The sequence below is a fragment of the Rhinolophus sinicus genome, chromosome 14 (genome assembly GCF_057876585.1).
Source record: "Rhinolophus sinicus isolate RSI-liver-muscle chromosome 14, RSI-T2T, whole genome shotgun sequence".
NCBI lineage: Eukaryota > Metazoa > Chordata > Mammalia > Chiroptera > Rhinolophidae > Rhinolophus > Rhinolophus sinicus.
In genome coordinates this window covers 108288812-108305881 of record NC_142514.1, presented here as the reverse complement: position 1 = coordinate 108305881, position 17070 = coordinate 108288812, and the positions used below count along the sequence as shown (strand labels likewise).

The window sequence follows — 17070 nt, the reverse complement described above, 5'->3', positions numbered from 1 at the left end:
TCAATAAATCCTAAAATGGGATTTAAAAAATGATTTGGAGAATTCACATTTATTGAATATTGTGACACAATGTGGAATTTCTGAATTCCAAATAAATAGATTTCACTTTTGAACATTTGATCTGTTACTTCTTAACACCAGCAGGCCTGAAGTTGACATGACAGTGAGCTGACAGCTTTCCCCCACTGGCCCTTAAATCTGCTTAATAACAAGTCCTTTGCTCCTTGTGTCACTGTCCCAAGGAACAATCTATTGCCCTCCTTTTTGTACAATCTGGGCAAACCTACTGGTGATAGCAAGAGTAGTGTCAATGAAGCGGTCCACACAGCTAGACAGACAGTTTTCAGTGCGAGAGTCTAGGCGATTCCCTGGCTTCTCCACACATTTATCCCAACATAGCTCCATGAAGTGATGCACCTAAGAGGAAAGAAAAGTAGTAACCATTGGGGTCTGCATATGGGCCTAACTGCCAATTTTCTTCTTTCCCATTTTTACTTTCTGTCACCTGACTAAACCATTCTTTCAATCAGCAAACCATAGTCTCTTTTTCCTCACTTCCTAACCTGTCACCCATATGGTCCAGTTCTTCATCCCTACATTGCAGTAATCCTTATATCCTTTTCTATTTTTCTCTTTAGTAATTAAAAAATACTTTCCATCAAGTCACCTCTGTTTGTTTAATGCGTCAATTTCTCTGTTAGCTACTCAGGGCACTCCCTTGGTTAACCCCAACCCATACTATTTCAGTGAGGCCCACACAGAATACTCAACTTGACTCTTAATAACACTCCTGCAATGCCCTCTGGAGAGATTTTATTCATTGTGCAAACAGTTCAAATTCTTACTTCCTTGAAGACCACTGTTTATTACTTTCTAATTGTGTCAAGTTCTTAATCAGAATGTAAATTTTCAAAATGTAAATATAAAATTTTCTTCTTTTATATTCCCAAGCTAACACCAGTGAAAGCTGGGAAGATATGGTACCAATTAATTGCCCCCCCAAACCACTGTACTCATTTTAAACCTATCCCTTAGAGAATAGTACTTACGATCTTAACATTTTGGGGGTCATGAACACAGTTGAGAATCCAAAGAAGCTAGAAAAATACACGTAACAGGCACCGAAAATGTGTGCACTTTCATTGTGTTCAGGACCCAAACAGTTCTAACCAAGGTTCTTGCTGCTTATCCACCATGAATCTCTACAACTACAAACAGCCCCCTCTCCCTCCCCAAAAAGGGTGGGGGAAATAACCATTTACGGAGGGCTCACTATTTGGGAGCTGGGTACTAAGCATGCAGTTCAATCCTTTATGCCACCCCCTTTTACCGGGAGTGGTTAAGTAATAGCTCAAAGTCAGGCAGTTAAGGGACCATGCCCGGGTTACAACCATGCCGAAAGGATTCCAAAATACTATTCTAAAACGAATAGACAGATTACTTCAGAGCCCACCTTCTCCTAATAATGTTCTACCGCTATCGTTATCAAATACATCATCGCATTTGATCCTCACAATGCAGTGAGGCAGCAGGCGACTGCGAAATCAAGACCCATAGTGTGGATGGGTGTCTCGTCTAGGTGCACATGGCTTATAAGTGGCAGAGGCAGGATTAGAACCTAGATCTTCCGAATGCCAGCCCAGGGGGCTCACCGACAAACTAGGCTCTCGTGACCTGGCGTCGCCTAAACCTTCCTTTTCTGCTTTGCATCTCTTTTTCCCACGCTGGGCATCCTTAGCGGGCACCTGAGCACCACTGTTCACCAGCGGCAGGAATGCTATGACTCGTCTCTTTTGCGAGGGGAACCGCGCGGAGCAGAGACATCTGGCGGCCTCACCGCGCCGCCGACATACAGAGAGCTGCCCGGGTGCCCGGGACTTGTACTTCATCCTCATTTCTCTTTACTCTGGTCCTTGTCCCCGTACCTGTGCAGTGAACTGTGCCTTCTGCTGTTCGGCCGCCACCAGGCGCTGCAATTCCGCTTCGTCCGCCTCTCCCAGCTCCGCCATTGTCGGGACCCGGCTCGGCCCTTCCGACCCGCGTGTATGCGCAAGTGCGGCGGGCGCGCGCCGACTTCCGACTTCCGGTTCACAACGTTTTCCTTGTTTTGTCGCTGTGGGGGTGAGAGTTGTACGACTGCTTCCGGGTTACTGGATGACCTTGAGCCTTTAGTAGCGACATGGCGTGTATCTGGAGACTGAGTGTCCTTTGCAGTGCCCAAGGAGGCCGAGGTGAGGGGTGCTGGCAGCCGGAGGTTCTTAGCGCAGCCTCCAGCGGGAGAAGGGATGCGGTGAGGCTTTGTTGCTGGGTGGTGAGACCTCTGGAGCAGGGAATCCCTCCCTCCTTCCCTTTGGCCTCTTGCTCTTGCTGAAACCACAGCAGTGACCACCGTTGCTTACGGGCCCAGAGATTGGCCGGAGCGCATATCTCCCCTGCTCTGGGCCGACATGTGAGGGGGTAATCTGAAAGAACTCCTTCTGGAAGTTACAGCCCTGCCGAGGCTATTCATAAGAGCTCTCTTTTTCGCCCCATTCACTGTCCGACCCTGAATCGTAAAAGAGGATCCAAGTCCCAATGCCTGGTCTTGCTCGTTTGCCCTGGAGCTGGTGTAGGGGTGGGAAGGATCAATTCAAATGCCATGGAACTGGGCATTTGTGTTATACCAGACAATGTAGTACGTTTCGGATACAAATGTGAATAAAACATAGTTCCTGCCCTCAAAGAGTTTTCTTTTTTGTAGGGAAAACACATGTAAGCATAATTTGACATAAAACAAAAACTGTTGTGCTGTACATAAATCCTTAAGCCAGTACAGAGGGAGAATATATTTAGCTCTGTGTTTGGAAGGATTACCCTGTCTCTAGTTCTGAAGGAGGTGTGCTTGATAAGAGTCTTGAGTTTAAGGGAGTCTGCAAGAAGACAGGCATTACAGTTAGAGCTATTGGGATGAGCCAAAGCAATGGTGAAGTTGTAGAAACTGGTTGGTATGAGAGAAAAACAAAACAAATCGGATATTACTAGAGCATGAAGTTCAAGGTAAGGAATGAGAGATGAATCTGGAAAAGTAAACTGGAATCAAATCACAGAAGTTGTCTTGATAAGGACTGTGCATTTTGCCTGGTGTGAAGGGGGAACCTTTAAAAGATTTGACATAGATTTGCAGTTTAGATTGACTACTTTAGTAACAGAGTGGTAGATGGCCAGCATGGGAGATGGGGCAGCCTAAGACACAAGTCAGGAAGATGAGATAGGGCACTGTTGTGGTCCAGGCAAGGATGGTGAGGTCCTAGACTTGGAGGGTAGTACCAAAAAAGAGAAGATTGTCTCAAGAAATGATGAGATACATCAGTATGATTTGGCGATTGACTGAATTTAGGGGGAAAGCCCTACATGACTTCAGATGCCTTGGTTAGGTTAAAAAGTAACTGGGATGTCATTAAAGTGGGAACATACAAATGGGAGACAAGTTTGGATGAGAAAGTGAGTGGAAGGATTTTAGTTTTTGGTATGGTGAGTGTGAGGACCATATAGAATATCTCACGGGAGAGGCCCAGCAGGCACTTAAACTTCTGAAACTGGAGAGATAGCAGGGCCGAAGATACAAAATTAGGTGTCATTAGCTTATAATCAGTAGAAGCTGAGTGGACAAAATGGCCAGGGGTGGGCAGAGAAAGGGAGGAGAGCAATAGGCAGATGATTAGAATTCAGAGAATAAAAGGGAGAACTAGAAGAAAGTTCTGTCAGAGTAAAGAAGGGAGGAAAGACCACCCATTGCCAGGTGATGCAGAACGGCCCAATAAGATGAAGACTGAATGAATAGTACCTGTTGGATATGGCCACTTGAGAGCATTGGCAACTTAGCAAAGTAGCTTTGGTGGGGATAAAAATAAGTTTCAGATTTGAAGAATGATAGGGAAGTGAGGAACTTGAGGTTATTTGGACAACACTTAAAAAAGCATGGTTGGAAAGAGAAGAGGAAGAGTGCATGGGCATTAGAGGACATAGGATCAAGGGAAGAGTTAAGTGTATTACATCAGTCGAGGGAAAATGGCCAATAGGAAGGAGAGGTTAAAGATACGGGAGAGAAATTACCTTTTATCGAGTGCTTATACTATTCTGGAAATTAACACCTTGCATATGTTATTTAATTATCAACAGTATTATGAAGTAAGTGCTATTATTTCCATTTTACAAATGAGGACATTGAGGCTAGAGGGCTTATTTAACTTAATTGCTGGTCATCTCACAGCTATAACTGATGGAATTAGGTGAACTTAGGTCTGTCTGTTTTTTTAACCAAGAGACAGGATCCCAAAGGGGACAGAAAGGGATGTGTTTAAGGGTATAAGTGGAGAAATTGATTTTGAAAAGGAGGACGGTAATAAATGAACTTCCCAAACTAGACTGAATTCTTTGAGGACAAAAACGGTATCTTTTATCTCTTAAATCCAGTGCACAGCAGTTGAATAAATGGAAAGACAAAGGAGCTATAATTTACTTTTTAAAATTAAAGTGAAGCCCTTTTAAATAAGTAGTTCGCTGACTTTTCAATCTTCAGTGACTACTTAGTCTGACCTCGCAGCAACCCAGTGAAATAGATGCTATCCTCATTTTACATATGAGATGCTATCCTGTTTGGTTGAAGTAGCTTGCCTATGGTCATTTAGAAAGTCTGTCAATCCCATTAAAGGAGAGGTGCTTATGATCCCCCTAATGTCTCTTTCCTCAGTTCTCCTCCGAACCTCAGTGGTCAGACCTGCTCACATCTCAGCATTTCTCCAGGACCGACCTACCCCAGGATGGTGTGGAACACAGCACATTCACCTGTCACCCAGCCGCCATTGTATGTTTTCTCCATTGCTGCTATTTCCTGGGCTCTCTGGCTGTCCTCATCTGGGCTATTATCATGCTTTTGACAAGATTTGCTGTCTGTAGGGGGAACTGTTGTGTCCAACTCTCAAATGAAGACCTAGCCTACACCTTTGGGCAGACAATGGCAGCATGGTTGAGTAATGCCATTTACACTGATAGAGAACCTTCTCATCTATGTCTTTTTAGAACTTTTAATTTTTTAAAATAGAAAATAGCTCTGTAGGAAGAGTCTGTTCAATACAGTTTAGTCACTCTTATTTAGCTAATGGAGAAGAGCTAGATAGAAATAATTTAGAATAGTAGACAATTAAAAAAAGTCATGCATATATACATACATAGTTGTAATTGACTTGCTTATTTTTATTTAGGTTGATATTAAAATCATGGCATTTCTTGGATGAATACTATTAGGTTGGTGCAAAAGTAATTGCAGTTTTTGCAATTATTTTTAACCTTTTAAACCGCAGTTACTTTTGCACCAACCTGATATTTAGATATTATTTAAATTAGTCTTAGAAAATCTGTAGGTGAATAAGGAGTTGACTATATCCCGTTTTTAAAGTCTGGAAAGATCAATATTTTACAAAGATAAAAATTTATTTTGATTCTCACATCAACCATTTAGATATAGTTGCATCTGGGTTATGAGAAATTAGGCAAGTGTCATCTTTCTGCATTTTAGAATAATTTTATCTTGAAAAGTTTTTGTTTCTGCATTCCTTTGCTTATTTCAGTTAGATTTAGAAGAGAGGTTTTAACTTGGGGTTCATAGGATGGAAGGAAAGCCCCTGAAGTATACAGTTTTCATTGTATGTGTCCATGTGCATTTTTCCAGGAAGTTGCTCCATCCTTTTACTAGGTTCCCAAAGGGGTCTGTAACCAAAAAAAGATAGGTTCTCAAAGAAATGTTTAAAGCCCATTTTGTTTTTCACTTGTTTAAAAGAAGTTTTTGTGTTCCATATCAGTTTTGAGCAATTTATAAATGATGGGACTGAACCACAACCATCATCCTAAAAGTTGACATCAGAACTTTGCTTCTCTTTGAGTTAGCTAGTTTAATTTTGTTTTAGGATGATTTTTAACAATACCTTACTTCCAAAGATTAGAAGGTAAAAATGAAAGAGTAATATTTCAAAGGAATTTCTCAGGTGTCACTTACATACATAAGGTATCTGTCCATTACACTGAAGTCTAAGATTGGTAATTCTGTAAAGATATTTTGTCCATCTTGCCTATAAGTAAAGTGGATCTATCTTCTAATCACAATATGTAGGTGTTGAGACACCCTGTACTAAAAGAAGGGAGATAGCACCTCTTTTCAATTACCTCTTTTATTTTACCCACTTTATGCTCAGAGTTAAGTCTTATATGCATACTGTTTGCCATTCTATCAGTTTGGGTTACTTTGTGGCAAATATTGAATGTGAGAGATATATCTCCCACTTCAACCCTTATGAAGCTCGTCCTTCCTTTCTATAGCTGGTTCCAAGGCTGCGTCTCTCCACTGGACTGGTGAGAGGGTTGTCAGTGTTTTGCTCCTGGGCCTACTTCCAGCTGCTTATTTGAATCCTTCCTCTGCAATGGACTACTCGCTGGCTGCAGTCCTCACTCTCCACAGTCACTGGTAAGTACAGCAGTATTTTCAGTATTATGTTGTCTGCTCAGTTTGTTTGCTGTGAGTTTGTTTCATTATTGCATATAAGGGAGAAGTTGACTGAGATACTCAGGACCTATAGAAAACTTTAAACCATACATAAAATATTTCTATGTCCATATTTATAGGCACCTGCCCATTCAGTGTCTTCACTCCCATATCTAATAGGCATTTTGAATGTAGCGTGCTATAAAACTGAGCTCCTAATGTCCCCCTAGATCTCTTCCTCCAGCACTCTTGCCCATCTGAATTAATAGTATTTCCATTCTTCTGTTTGTTCGAACCCCAAACTTGATCACCATCCTTGATTCCAGTAGTAGTCTCCTAACTGGTCCTCCTGTCTATTCCCAACACAGCCCCAGTGATCCTATTAAAATATTAAGGCTGGTCAAGACATTCCCCTTTTCAAAACCCTTTGTTGTCTCCTAATCACACACAGACTAAAAGTGGAGTATGTGGTCTAGACTCTATGATCTGGCCCCTTGTTTATTCCTTCATCTCCAGCTACTTTCTTCTTCATTCACAATGGCTCCCTTGATAATTCTCGAACATGCGAGGGACACTCCAGGCCCCAGGACTTTATTCTTAACAGTTCCTTCTGCCTGAAACCCTTTTCTAGTTATATACTTGGATTGTTCCCTCATTTCCTTCACATCTTAAAAGTTACCTTCTTAATGAAGCCTTCTCAAACCACTTATTCAAAATTGTACTGTCCTTTTCAACATTCCTTATCCCTCTCTCCCTTGCGTTATTTTTCTCAGTAGCACTTAATTACATTCTAATATACTATATCATCTTTATTATTTTATATATTCCTTGTCTCCCCTCAATAGAGAAAAACACAGGTACAGAAAATCACAATAATCAAATCTGTGGCTAAATGAATAATGATGAGGGTAACACCACTTGGGTCAAGAAATAGAACTTGGCCACCTACTCCAGAAGCCTCTTCCTTGTATTCTCTCTCTCATAACTATACACCGTCCTTCACCAGGAACCATTATCCTGATTTTTATAGTAATAATCACTTCCTTACATTTCATCATAACTTTATCACCCAATGTGCATCCTCTATAGTCTAGTTCAGTCTTGCCCTTTCTTTTTTAATTTATTTTTTTAAGTGTGTTTTTCCAGGACCCATCAGCTCCAAGTCAAGTAGTTGTTTCAATCTAGTTGTGGAGGGCGCAGCTCACAGGCCCATGTGGGGATCGAACCGGCAACCCTGGTGTTACGAACATCTCCCTCTAACCAATTGAGCTAACCGTTCGCCCCTCAGTCTTGCCCTTTTTAAAAAAAGATGTATGATGTAGGTTTTGAACAATTTTTGTTTGTTATTATATCTTTAGTGCCTAGTAGTGCCTGACACATAGCATTCAGTAAATATTTATCGAATGAATGAATTTCATTTCTATTTATTTTATCCAGTGTAGTTTATTAGATTTTCTCAGTTAATAAACCTGGAAAGTTTGTAAATAATAGTTGAGTTCTGTGAGTTGCTCATTTTATGTTGTTTTGCAAGGACAGTATGATATAGGTAGGCATTTTGGATTGTTAGAACTGAAAGGATTTGGGGGAGTATCTTAACCAACCCTGTTATTTTACAATTGTGGAAACTAAACCCCAGGGAGGTTAAATGACTTCTCAGAATTATTTCCTAGCTAGTAGTGTTAAAGGGGATTTTTTGCTTACCTAGTTTTCTAGGGTTGGCTAGTTTTCTAAGGTCCTTTAACCACATGGACCTTTCAAAATAAAGGAATCCAGTTGAATATGAAGTATTAGATTACAAGTACAGTAATATTTCTCTAATACATGTTTCTTGGAAGGAGATCCCATCTAAATTAATGAAAAATCAAAATAAGATAATTCTAAATTAATACATTCTTTTTTACAATTGACTTTTACAATTGACAATTACCTCAGTAATTCTCTTCCTTTTCACACACACAAAAAAATAACTTGAAAGAGTTGTCTATAATTGTGCACTAGTTCCTCAGAGTCCAGTTTTTCTTTCTTTCTCTCTCTCTCTTTTCTTTCTTTTTTCCCTCCCTCCCTCCCTCCCTCCCTCCCTCCCTCCCTCCCTCCCTCCCTCCTTCCACTCCCCTCCCCTTCCCCCTCCCCCTTCCTTCCTTCCTTCCTTCCTTCCTTCCTTCCTTCCTTCCTTCCTTCCTTCCTTCCTTCCTTCTTTCCTTCCTTCTTTCCCTTTTCCTTCCCTTTCCTTTCTTTCTTTCCTTTCTTCCTGCTCCCAGTGGCCTATGCAGGGATCGAACCAGCAACCTTGGTGTTATCAGCACTACGCTCTAACCAACTGAGCTAACTCGCCACTCGGCGTTGTCTGTTTTAACCTACATTAATTGGGCTTTTATCCCAACTATTTAACTGAAGTCATTCTTACCAAAATCATGAAAGACCTTCATTTTTCCAAATCCAGTTATCTGTTCTCTGTCCTCTACTTATATGAACTCCCAGCAGTATTCAACTTAATTGAATATTCCCTCCTTAAATAATTTTTCTTTGGCCACCTAGATGTCATACTCACCTTGTTTTCTTCCACCTCACCAGCTATACCTTCTCAGTCTCTGCCAGTTCCTTCTCTTTCTGATCTCTGAATAATAAAGGTCTGAACCCAGGGCTTAGTCTTGGCCTTCTTAATTTCTCTATCTATACACTTTCCCAGGGTGAGCTCAGATCGGACCTCTTTTCCTGAGCTGTAGATTTATATTTCCAGTTGTCTAACCGATATAGCCACTTGGATATCTAATAGTCATCCTAAGTTTAACTTTGCCAAAATCACTCTTTTTTCCCCTCACATCTCTTGATTTCCTCTAGAAACCTTCTGTTTTTTCCTAATTCAATTAAATCTAGTTGCTCAAGCCAAAAATCCTAGAAATCATTCTAGATATTTCTTTTTGTCTTAACCCACATCCAGTCCATCAGCTCTTTCTGTTAGTTCTGCCCACTAAACATAGCATAAATTGTCACTTCACACCATCTCCTGTCACCAGCCTAGGTTAAGCCAACAGTCTTGTGTAGACTATTTCAGTTGACGCCTAGCTAGTTTTCTGTTTCTGTTCTCGCCCTTCTTCTCCTGCCTGCACTGTCCAGTTGCCACACTGCAGCTAGCGGGACCTTTTTAAAAAGTAAGATTAAATTTTTCCAGAGAAGATACACAGATGTTCAATAAATGCTCAATATCATTTGTTATTAGAGAAATGCAAATCGAAACCATGAGATACCACTTCACACTTACAAGGATGGCTGTGATCAAAAAGATGGGCAGTAAGTTGACTGGGAGGAGGGTTATCACTTTGTGAGGAGTTTATACTAATTATGTATATCTAATAATTATGTTGTTTTATACAACTGAAACTAATAAAAAAAACAAAAAAACAGAAAGATGGGCAGTAACAAGTCTTTCAAGGATATCAAAAAGTTGGAGTCCTCATATGTCTCTCCTGGGAATGTTGAATGTTACAGCCACTTTGGGAAACAGTTTGACAGTTCCAACAAAAAGTTACAGAGTTACCATATGACTCAAAGATTGTGCCTTTAGGAGTATACCCCCCAAAATGAAAACATAATGGCCCCACACAAAAACTTGTACAGTGATGTTCATAGTATTATAGTATTTATAATAGCCAAAAAGTGGAAGCAATTTAGATGTCTGTGAACGGATGAATACCTAACCAAATGTGACATATTTTTGCAAAGGAATACAGGTATACCATGGCGATACTGTGGGTTCAGTTTCAGACCAGCGTGATAAAACTAATATTACAATAAAGTGAGTCACATGAAATTTTTGGTTTCCCAGTGCATATAAAAGTTGTTTACACTATATATGCTGTGTAGTCAATGAAGTGTGCACTAGCATTGTCTTAAAAAATTTACATAATTTAAAAAAGACCTTTTTGCTAAAAAACGGCTAATTTCGTCCAGTCATGATTTTTTTGCTGGTGGAGGGTCTTGCCTTAGTAACATCAAAGATCACAGATCACCATGCAAATATAAAAAATGACGAAAAAGTTTGAAATATTTTGAGAATTACCAAAATGTGACAAAGAGACATGAAGTGAGCAAACACAATTGGAAAATGGCACAAATAGACTTGCTCGACTCACGGTTGCCATAAACTTTCAATTTGTAAAAACCCGCAATACCTGCAAAATGCAATAAAATGAGGTATGCCTGTGTTTCTTGGCCATACAAAGGATTGAAGTATTGATGCATGCCACAACGTGGATAAACCCTAAAAACATTATGCCAAGTGAAAGAAACGCGACACAAAAGGCCACATATTGTATGATTGCATTTATGTAAACTGTCCAGAACAGGCAAATTTACAGAAACAGAAAATGAATTAGTGGTTGGGTAATGGGCTAAAGTACAGCGTTTCTTGGGGGTGATGCAAGTCTTCTGGAGTAAAATAGTGATGATGTCGCACAACTATGAATAAACTAAAATTGTGCACTTAAAAAGGGTTAGTTTTATGGTATGTGAATTGTGTCTCAGTAAAACTGTTACTAAGAAAAGCAGAATTAGATCACTCTCTACTTAAAGCATATCTGTAGTTTCTCATTATATTTCAAAGGAAATTCAAATTCTTTTTCATGACCTTCAGGGCCCTGTGTGATCTGTCCCTGCCTTCTGATCCCCATGTTCTCCAGCCACACTGACCTTTTTACTAGTCTACAAAGATGCCAAGGTCATTGTAACTTTTGCTTGGAATGTTCTTCTCATTCAGGTCATCCTTTCAAAAATATTTCTTCCTAGCACATATGTACGCATTTTTCCTTCACTAGAATGTATGTTTCATAAGGGCAGGGATGCTATCTTCCTTGGTCTACTCCCAAAATCTATAACAGATGCTGGCACATAATATCTGCTTAATACGTTCTTTCTAAATCAATGAAAAACTCTAGAGCATTTATTTTAGTTAAAGAAAACCCAAGATTTTGTAGACAGAGTAGCAATTAATTACTCTCTCTCACATAAATAACCCTGGAAAATTGAATCTGAAGAATGAGAAGATGTCTGTTATATTATGAGGGAACACTTGATTCCTTTATTTTGGTTTATGACTGACTCTGTTGCATTTTGAACCTGATTGATTATCTTTTTGCAGCCAAGTTATGTGTATAGTCTTCTACTACCATCATTTGTGGTTTTTCATTTGTACTCTGATTTTTTTTGTCCTTAGGGGCCTTGGACAAGTTGCTACTGACTATGTGCAAGCGAGTGCATTGCAGAAAGCTGCCAAGGCAGGCATTTTGGCACTCTCAGCTTTAACATTTGCTGGGCTTTGTTATTTCAACTATCATGATGTGGGCATCTGCAAAGCTGTTGCCATGCTATGGAAGCTCTGACTTTCTTGACTTCGTATGTTGAGAATTGATTGTACACCTCTTTGCCTCTGCTCTGTCATGCCATTCTACTCACATAAGAAGGAAATAAAAGATAATTCCATTGGTGAGATAAATCTCTTCTCCCAATCACCTGGTTAGTCTTACAATGTAATCTTTGAGGAAAAGGTTTATGAGGAATTGTATTCAAGAAATTGTGAGACCGAGTTCCTTATTCTGGTGAGTTAATGGGGTTGTCTCCCAGCTTCTCACAAGACTCACATCATAACTAAACATATGTCACATCATAACTAAACATATGTATGAGCTTTTGCATTTTAATTTATCAAACTCTTAAAAGAAATTCAGCTTTATTACTATCAATACCTGATCAAACTTCTGTATTTGTCTTGGGAATGATGGAGAAAGGAAAAGACTTTTAATTCATAAGTAAAGACTGCAGACACTTAAGCAGTGCTAAATGTTTGAAAACTTCCCCCTCTGTTCAGTTGATACCAGTTACTCATGGTTGTGTGTTCTTAAGAAACTTTAAAATTAGGAAATGCTGATATTTCACATTACTAATATCTAAATCCTAAGAAAAAGAGCCTGAAGAACTTCTGAATATAGAAAAATTCCACGTAGGGAAGAGGTTCTGTATTAGATGCATCAAACTATAACAGATTCTAAACTGAGATTTAATCCTCAAATGTGTTCATTTTACTTTTCTTGAAATAATCTGTCCACAAATATAAGACTTTAAATAATAAATTGTTATTTTTCCCACTGTGGGAATCTAATGTGAAAATGTATTGTATGAAAACAAAGTTTTTAAAAAAAATAAAATTCGACATAATAGAAGTGTCTTCTACCCTTTTATGTATTAACTATCCCTGGTTTTATTCAACAGAATTGAGTGTCTGTTGCATCTACAGCTCTAAAACAGTGTTTAAATTTCCTTCTGGGGACTGAGTGTTTAAATTTCCTTCTGGGGCTTAGCAGTTTGGTAAATCAGACACAAAGTACTGTAACACAAAAGAACTTACATGTAATAGACAGAAATACACTGAGTATAAGTAGTTTGGTATGAGGAGAGTATTAGTAGGAATTAGAAGTAGGTCCAGGTTCTGGCATTCTCTGAATGCAAGCCTTTAGAACTCAGATTATATTCTGTATGCAGTTAGTCTGGTCTATGGGGTAAGGCATGATGGTTTGTTTCTCCTAGCAAAATAGAGGAGCTGGGACTTGGCGCATTTCACTCACTGAGGCCCTTACTGGGCAGCTGAGGCAAGCTGCTGACAGGAAGCTGGCCAGAAGGGTAAGTGTGTTCATCGGTGTCAATACTAGGGGTTAAAAATAAGCTCCCCTTAACATGCTTATGGCCTTGTAGAGATGCAGATGTGTATTAAAGGTTTAGGAAGAGGTGATTAATTCTGTTTCGTGGTGGCTTAGAGGTTTCCAAATGGAGTGATACCTGAATTGCAGTGGTTCTCTAAGAAGTGGTGATGGGTCAGTCCGCCCTGGTGGGAGTAGTCTTTTGTTGCTGACGTTGTTTAGAATTGCTGTTTCATGATGATGATAAAGAGCAGAACTTTTGTTTTATAATTGTTTTGAAATTCTCTAGATAGTGATCCCCTTCTTGTCACTCCTCCCCTCACCCCAGCCCCCACTACACCACTGCTGTAAAGTGTAGTGATGAAATGGAGTTTTCCATATAGTCAAAATAGGGAGGGCAGTAACTGGGTAATAGGGGAGTCCTGTAGCTGTCACCAGTAGTACCACCAGATCCTAGTTTGGATCTGGAAGGGTGTCTGATGCTAATAAGCTTCATTCGATGGTGACTGAGAAGTTAACAGTGGAGGCTGGTTGGGTACTGTCTGCCCTTCCTGGTTGGTTTCATAATTAGGATGGAGCCAAACTGTCACTTTGGAAAATGTAGGTTGCTGTGAGCTACCGGAGCAGCAGAGAAAATGAGCTACAGCAATAGGAGGTTTCTGAGGTTGAGCAAGACATGTCAGAATTATACTTCAGAAAGAATTTAGGTGACATTAGGAAGGTTGATAAAACGAGGCGGAAGGATGTATAAGAGGATAGAGGTACTTTGATAGTGGCAGTGGAAGATAAAGAGTCAATTTCATAAAGTATTGCACAAGTCAGAACATTTATTCATTGATAAATATTGAGTAGCTCATGTACTTAGCACTGTGCCAGGTACTATGGATGGAGATAAGAATTTCTTTGCTCTCAAAAGGAACTCATAATCTAATTGGAACAACAGATAAGTGATTGCAGTCCAGTGTGATAAGTGCAGTAATAGTTAAGCACATTGAGCAGTGATGTAACAAAGGGTACAGTAAGAATTTGCTTGTTAGTTTCTTGGAAGATAAGAATTTTGACCTGGGTTCTGAAAGGTAAGAAGCTGCCGGGTATCCAGGGAAGTTGGGGTGAGGTGTGAGGCTGCCTGGAGGATGTTAGATCAAGCAGAAGGTGGCACATAACTTGGCATGACTACAGCATAGAAAGGGTCTAACTGTAGAGACCTTCTGTGCCATGAAAAGTAATGAGACTTCGTGGCAATGAGGAGTCACTGAAGATTGTTAATTATGCAAATGACATGGTCATTTATTTTAAATAAGTTATTCTAGGAGCTGGATGAAGGATGGATTTGAGGGAGGTAAGCACAGAAACAGAGACATTATTTCAGTGATCCTGAAAAGAAATGAATTCTGAAGGCAGTAGTAGTCAGAATGAAGAAAGAACAAATTCAAGAGATATTTAGAACTTAGACTCAATAAGAGTGATACCGGGGTGTGAAAGATCACGAGAGGAAGTATGCTCAGTTTTTGGTCACAAATAGGGAGATGGGAAATGGTGTCATTAAGTTTTGAAGGGAAATTAGGTATGGTACTGGAGGGATAGGTCACTACCACAGTTTTCTATCTATGAGATATCCAGGAAGAGATAGAATTTGTCAACTTGGCTAAAGTCTACAACAGACTAAATTTTAGAAATTATTTTGCTATGACACATCTAAGAATGTGTGTCATACAAGAATGCCTTTTAAAACATATGACAGCTTACAAAACAAAATCCTCTGAGGCCAGAACAAAATGAGCACATTCAGGAAGTAAGCAAATGCTGAGGACATCAGTGGCCGTAGGAGCACTTACTAATCCCAGGTGGCCTAGAGTTTTAAGGTGACATGGGCCAGGAGCAAAGCTTTGGGCTCAAGTGGGAGTTAGGTTGGAGACTAAAACCAAGAATCACAAAGAGTTTTACCTTCATAGAAAGGGTGAATTAAAAAAAAAATTTAGCTGAGGGCCGGCCCGGTGGCTCAGGCGGTTAGAGCTCCATGCTCCTAACTCCGTAGGCTGCCAGTTCGATTCCCACATGGGCCGGTGGGCTCTCAACCACAAGGTTGCCGGTTTGACTCCCACAAGTGATGGTGGGCTGCGCCCCCTGCAACTAGGAAAAACGGCAATTGGACCTGGAGCTGAGCTGCACCCTCCATAACTGATTGAGAGGACAACAACTTGACTTGGAAAAAAGTCCTGTAAGTACACACTGTTCCCCAATAAAGTCCTGTTAAAAATATATATATATATATATATATATATATATATATATATATATTTTTAAAAATTTAGCTGAAAAAGCAGCAGAGAAACTTGTCGGCCTTGTCTTGGTTCTGGTTGGAGGAAAGAAAGTCTTCGAGAATATGTGGCTAAGGGCCAGCCTTTGTGCCAGAATGTATGTGGCCTGAGTTCGTGCTATCTACATGTCTAAAAAGACTATACGCTGTGAAATTAACATGTTTCTAGGTTGGTAGTACCCTAGATGCCTGGTAGAAGTAAACAAATCCTCCCTGGAGGAAGGTTTCCCCAACACAAGCCTCAAAAGTCCCCCCAATGTTCCAATGAATGTGAAGTTCCAGCAAAAAAATCACAATACCGGCTGGCCTGGTGGCTCAGGTGGTTGGAGCCAGTTCGATTCCCACATGGGCCAGTGAGCTGCACCCTCTATAGCTAAAATTGTGAACAATAGCTCTCCCTGGAGCTGGGCTGCCAAGAGTAGCCGGAGGTTGACGTGAGCTGCTGCGGGCTGCTGTGTGCTGCCGTGGGCTACTGTGTGCCGCAATGAGCAGCAGGTGGCCAGCGTGAGCTGCTGTGTGCTGCCGTGCGCTACCGTGTGCTGTCATGAGTGGCCAGCGGACAGCGTGAGTGGCCAGCAGCCAGCATGAATGGCCGGCAGCCAGCAAGAGCTGCCATGAGCTGCTGTGAGCAGCCGACCTACAACTGGCAACCGACTGCCTGGGGTGCAGTGGGACGGGGGGGAGAAGAGCAAGGCTCATAATACCAACATGGGCCAGGGAGCTGTGTCCTATACAACTAGACTGACAAACAACGGTTTCAACCGGAGTGGGAGATGGGGAGGCGGGTGAAAGGGGAAAGAAAAGAAAAGAAAATCACAATACATACAGGAACACTCTAACAGGAGTCAGCACAAATAACAAGCAGAACCATACCCACAAAGATTTCAGACCCTGGCAGAATTTTCAGACAATATAAAATTGAGATGGAAGTGTAAATGTAACTCAGTTGTCAGATCAGGGAACAGAAGGTCTTTGGAGAAAGTGGTCTACACCAGATGTTATCGTCTCCATCTGTAGACTCTTGGGTGATAGGTGTCTGCTTAGCAAAGTTGTCTGTTTCTCTGGAGTCCTTGTAACGAATGTCAGAGTCAATTCTCTGGGTCTGCAGATCCAGGTTATAGGGTCCTAATAACCTTCACACTATGCTCTGAAAAGTGTCCCTGGCTGTGTGCCTGGAGTTTAAGAGCTGTATGTGAAGTTAAAAGTACCTGAAATGGTCACTTCCAGTGTGGTTGTAAGGCTTACTTTTATTGGTGTCTCTTTTAATAAATCTACTCTCCCAGCAGTATTGCATGCTGGTGATGGTGGGGGACAGAATATGTCTGATGATATGCCTTTCAGAAATACAGTTTGTGTGTTGGTCTGTGTATATGAGATTCATTTTTTAAAAAGACATAACAATTGCAACATACCAATCAGCCTCCTGGGATTCTTCTATAACAGTTTCATATGAGAGCCTATGAGGATTTTGAAATGTAAATTGCAATATCTTTAGGCCTAGGCATAACATTTAGAATTAAGGGAAAGTTTCAATCTAACCAGAAAAGATATAG

General features: G+C 40.5%; 2 protein-coding genes across 2 annotated transcripts; one reads left to right on the top strand and one right to left on the bottom strand.

Annotated features, from left to right (window-relative positions):
* Nucleotides 1-30: 30 nt before the first annotated feature.
* On the bottom strand, nucleotides 31-2057 carry TIMM8B (translocase of inner mitochondrial membrane 8 homolog B). The gene is made up of 2 exons (XM_019715304.3): nucleotides 1926-2057; nucleotides 31-417 (listed from the first exon to the last, which is right to left on the bottom strand). Exons 1-2 carry the CDS (start codon nucleotides 2007-2009, stop codon nucleotides 250-252), a joined length of 252 nt encoding a protein of 83 aa, XP_019570863.1. The 5' UTR covers nucleotides 2010-2057; the 3' UTR covers nucleotides 31-249.
* Nucleotides 2058-2073: 16 nt separating this feature from the next.
* On the top strand, nucleotides 2074-12726 carry SDHD (succinate dehydrogenase complex subunit D). The gene is made up of 4 exons (XM_019715303.3): nucleotides 2074-2231; nucleotides 4730-4843; nucleotides 6352-6496; nucleotides 11724-12726. Exons 1-4 carry the CDS (start codon nucleotides 2180-2182, stop codon nucleotides 11887-11889), a joined length of 477 nt encoding a protein of 158 aa, XP_019570862.2. The 5' UTR covers nucleotides 2074-2179; the 3' UTR covers nucleotides 11890-12726.
* Nucleotides 12727-17070: the final 4344 nt, after the last annotated feature.

What these genes read in the sequence shown, in the direction of transcription:
- TIMM8B (XM_019715304.3), bottom strand. Translation starts at nt 2,009, where the DNA reads ATGGCGGAGCTGGGAGAGGCGGACGAAGCGGAATTGCAGCGCCTGGTG. An exon ending in AGGCACAGTTCACTGCACAG is followed by an intron (nt 418 to 1,925) that starts GTACGGGGACAA and finishes CTTTCCTCTTAG; the next exon opens with GTGCATCACTTCATGGAGCT.
- SDHD (XM_019715303.3), top strand. Translation starts at nt 2,180, where the DNA reads ATGGCGTGTATCTGGAGACTGAGTGTCCTTTGCAGTGCCCAAGGAGGC. An exon ending in CAGTGCCCAAGGAGGCCGAG is followed by an intron (nt 2,232 to 4,729) that starts GTGAGGGGTGCT and finishes CTCTTTCCTCAG; the next exon opens with TTCTCCTCCGAACCTCAGTG. An exon ending in CCTGTCACCCAGCCGCCATT is followed by an intron (nt 4,844 to 6,351) that starts GTATGTTTTCTC and finishes TCCTTTCTATAG; the next exon opens with CTGGTTCCAAGGCTGCGTCT.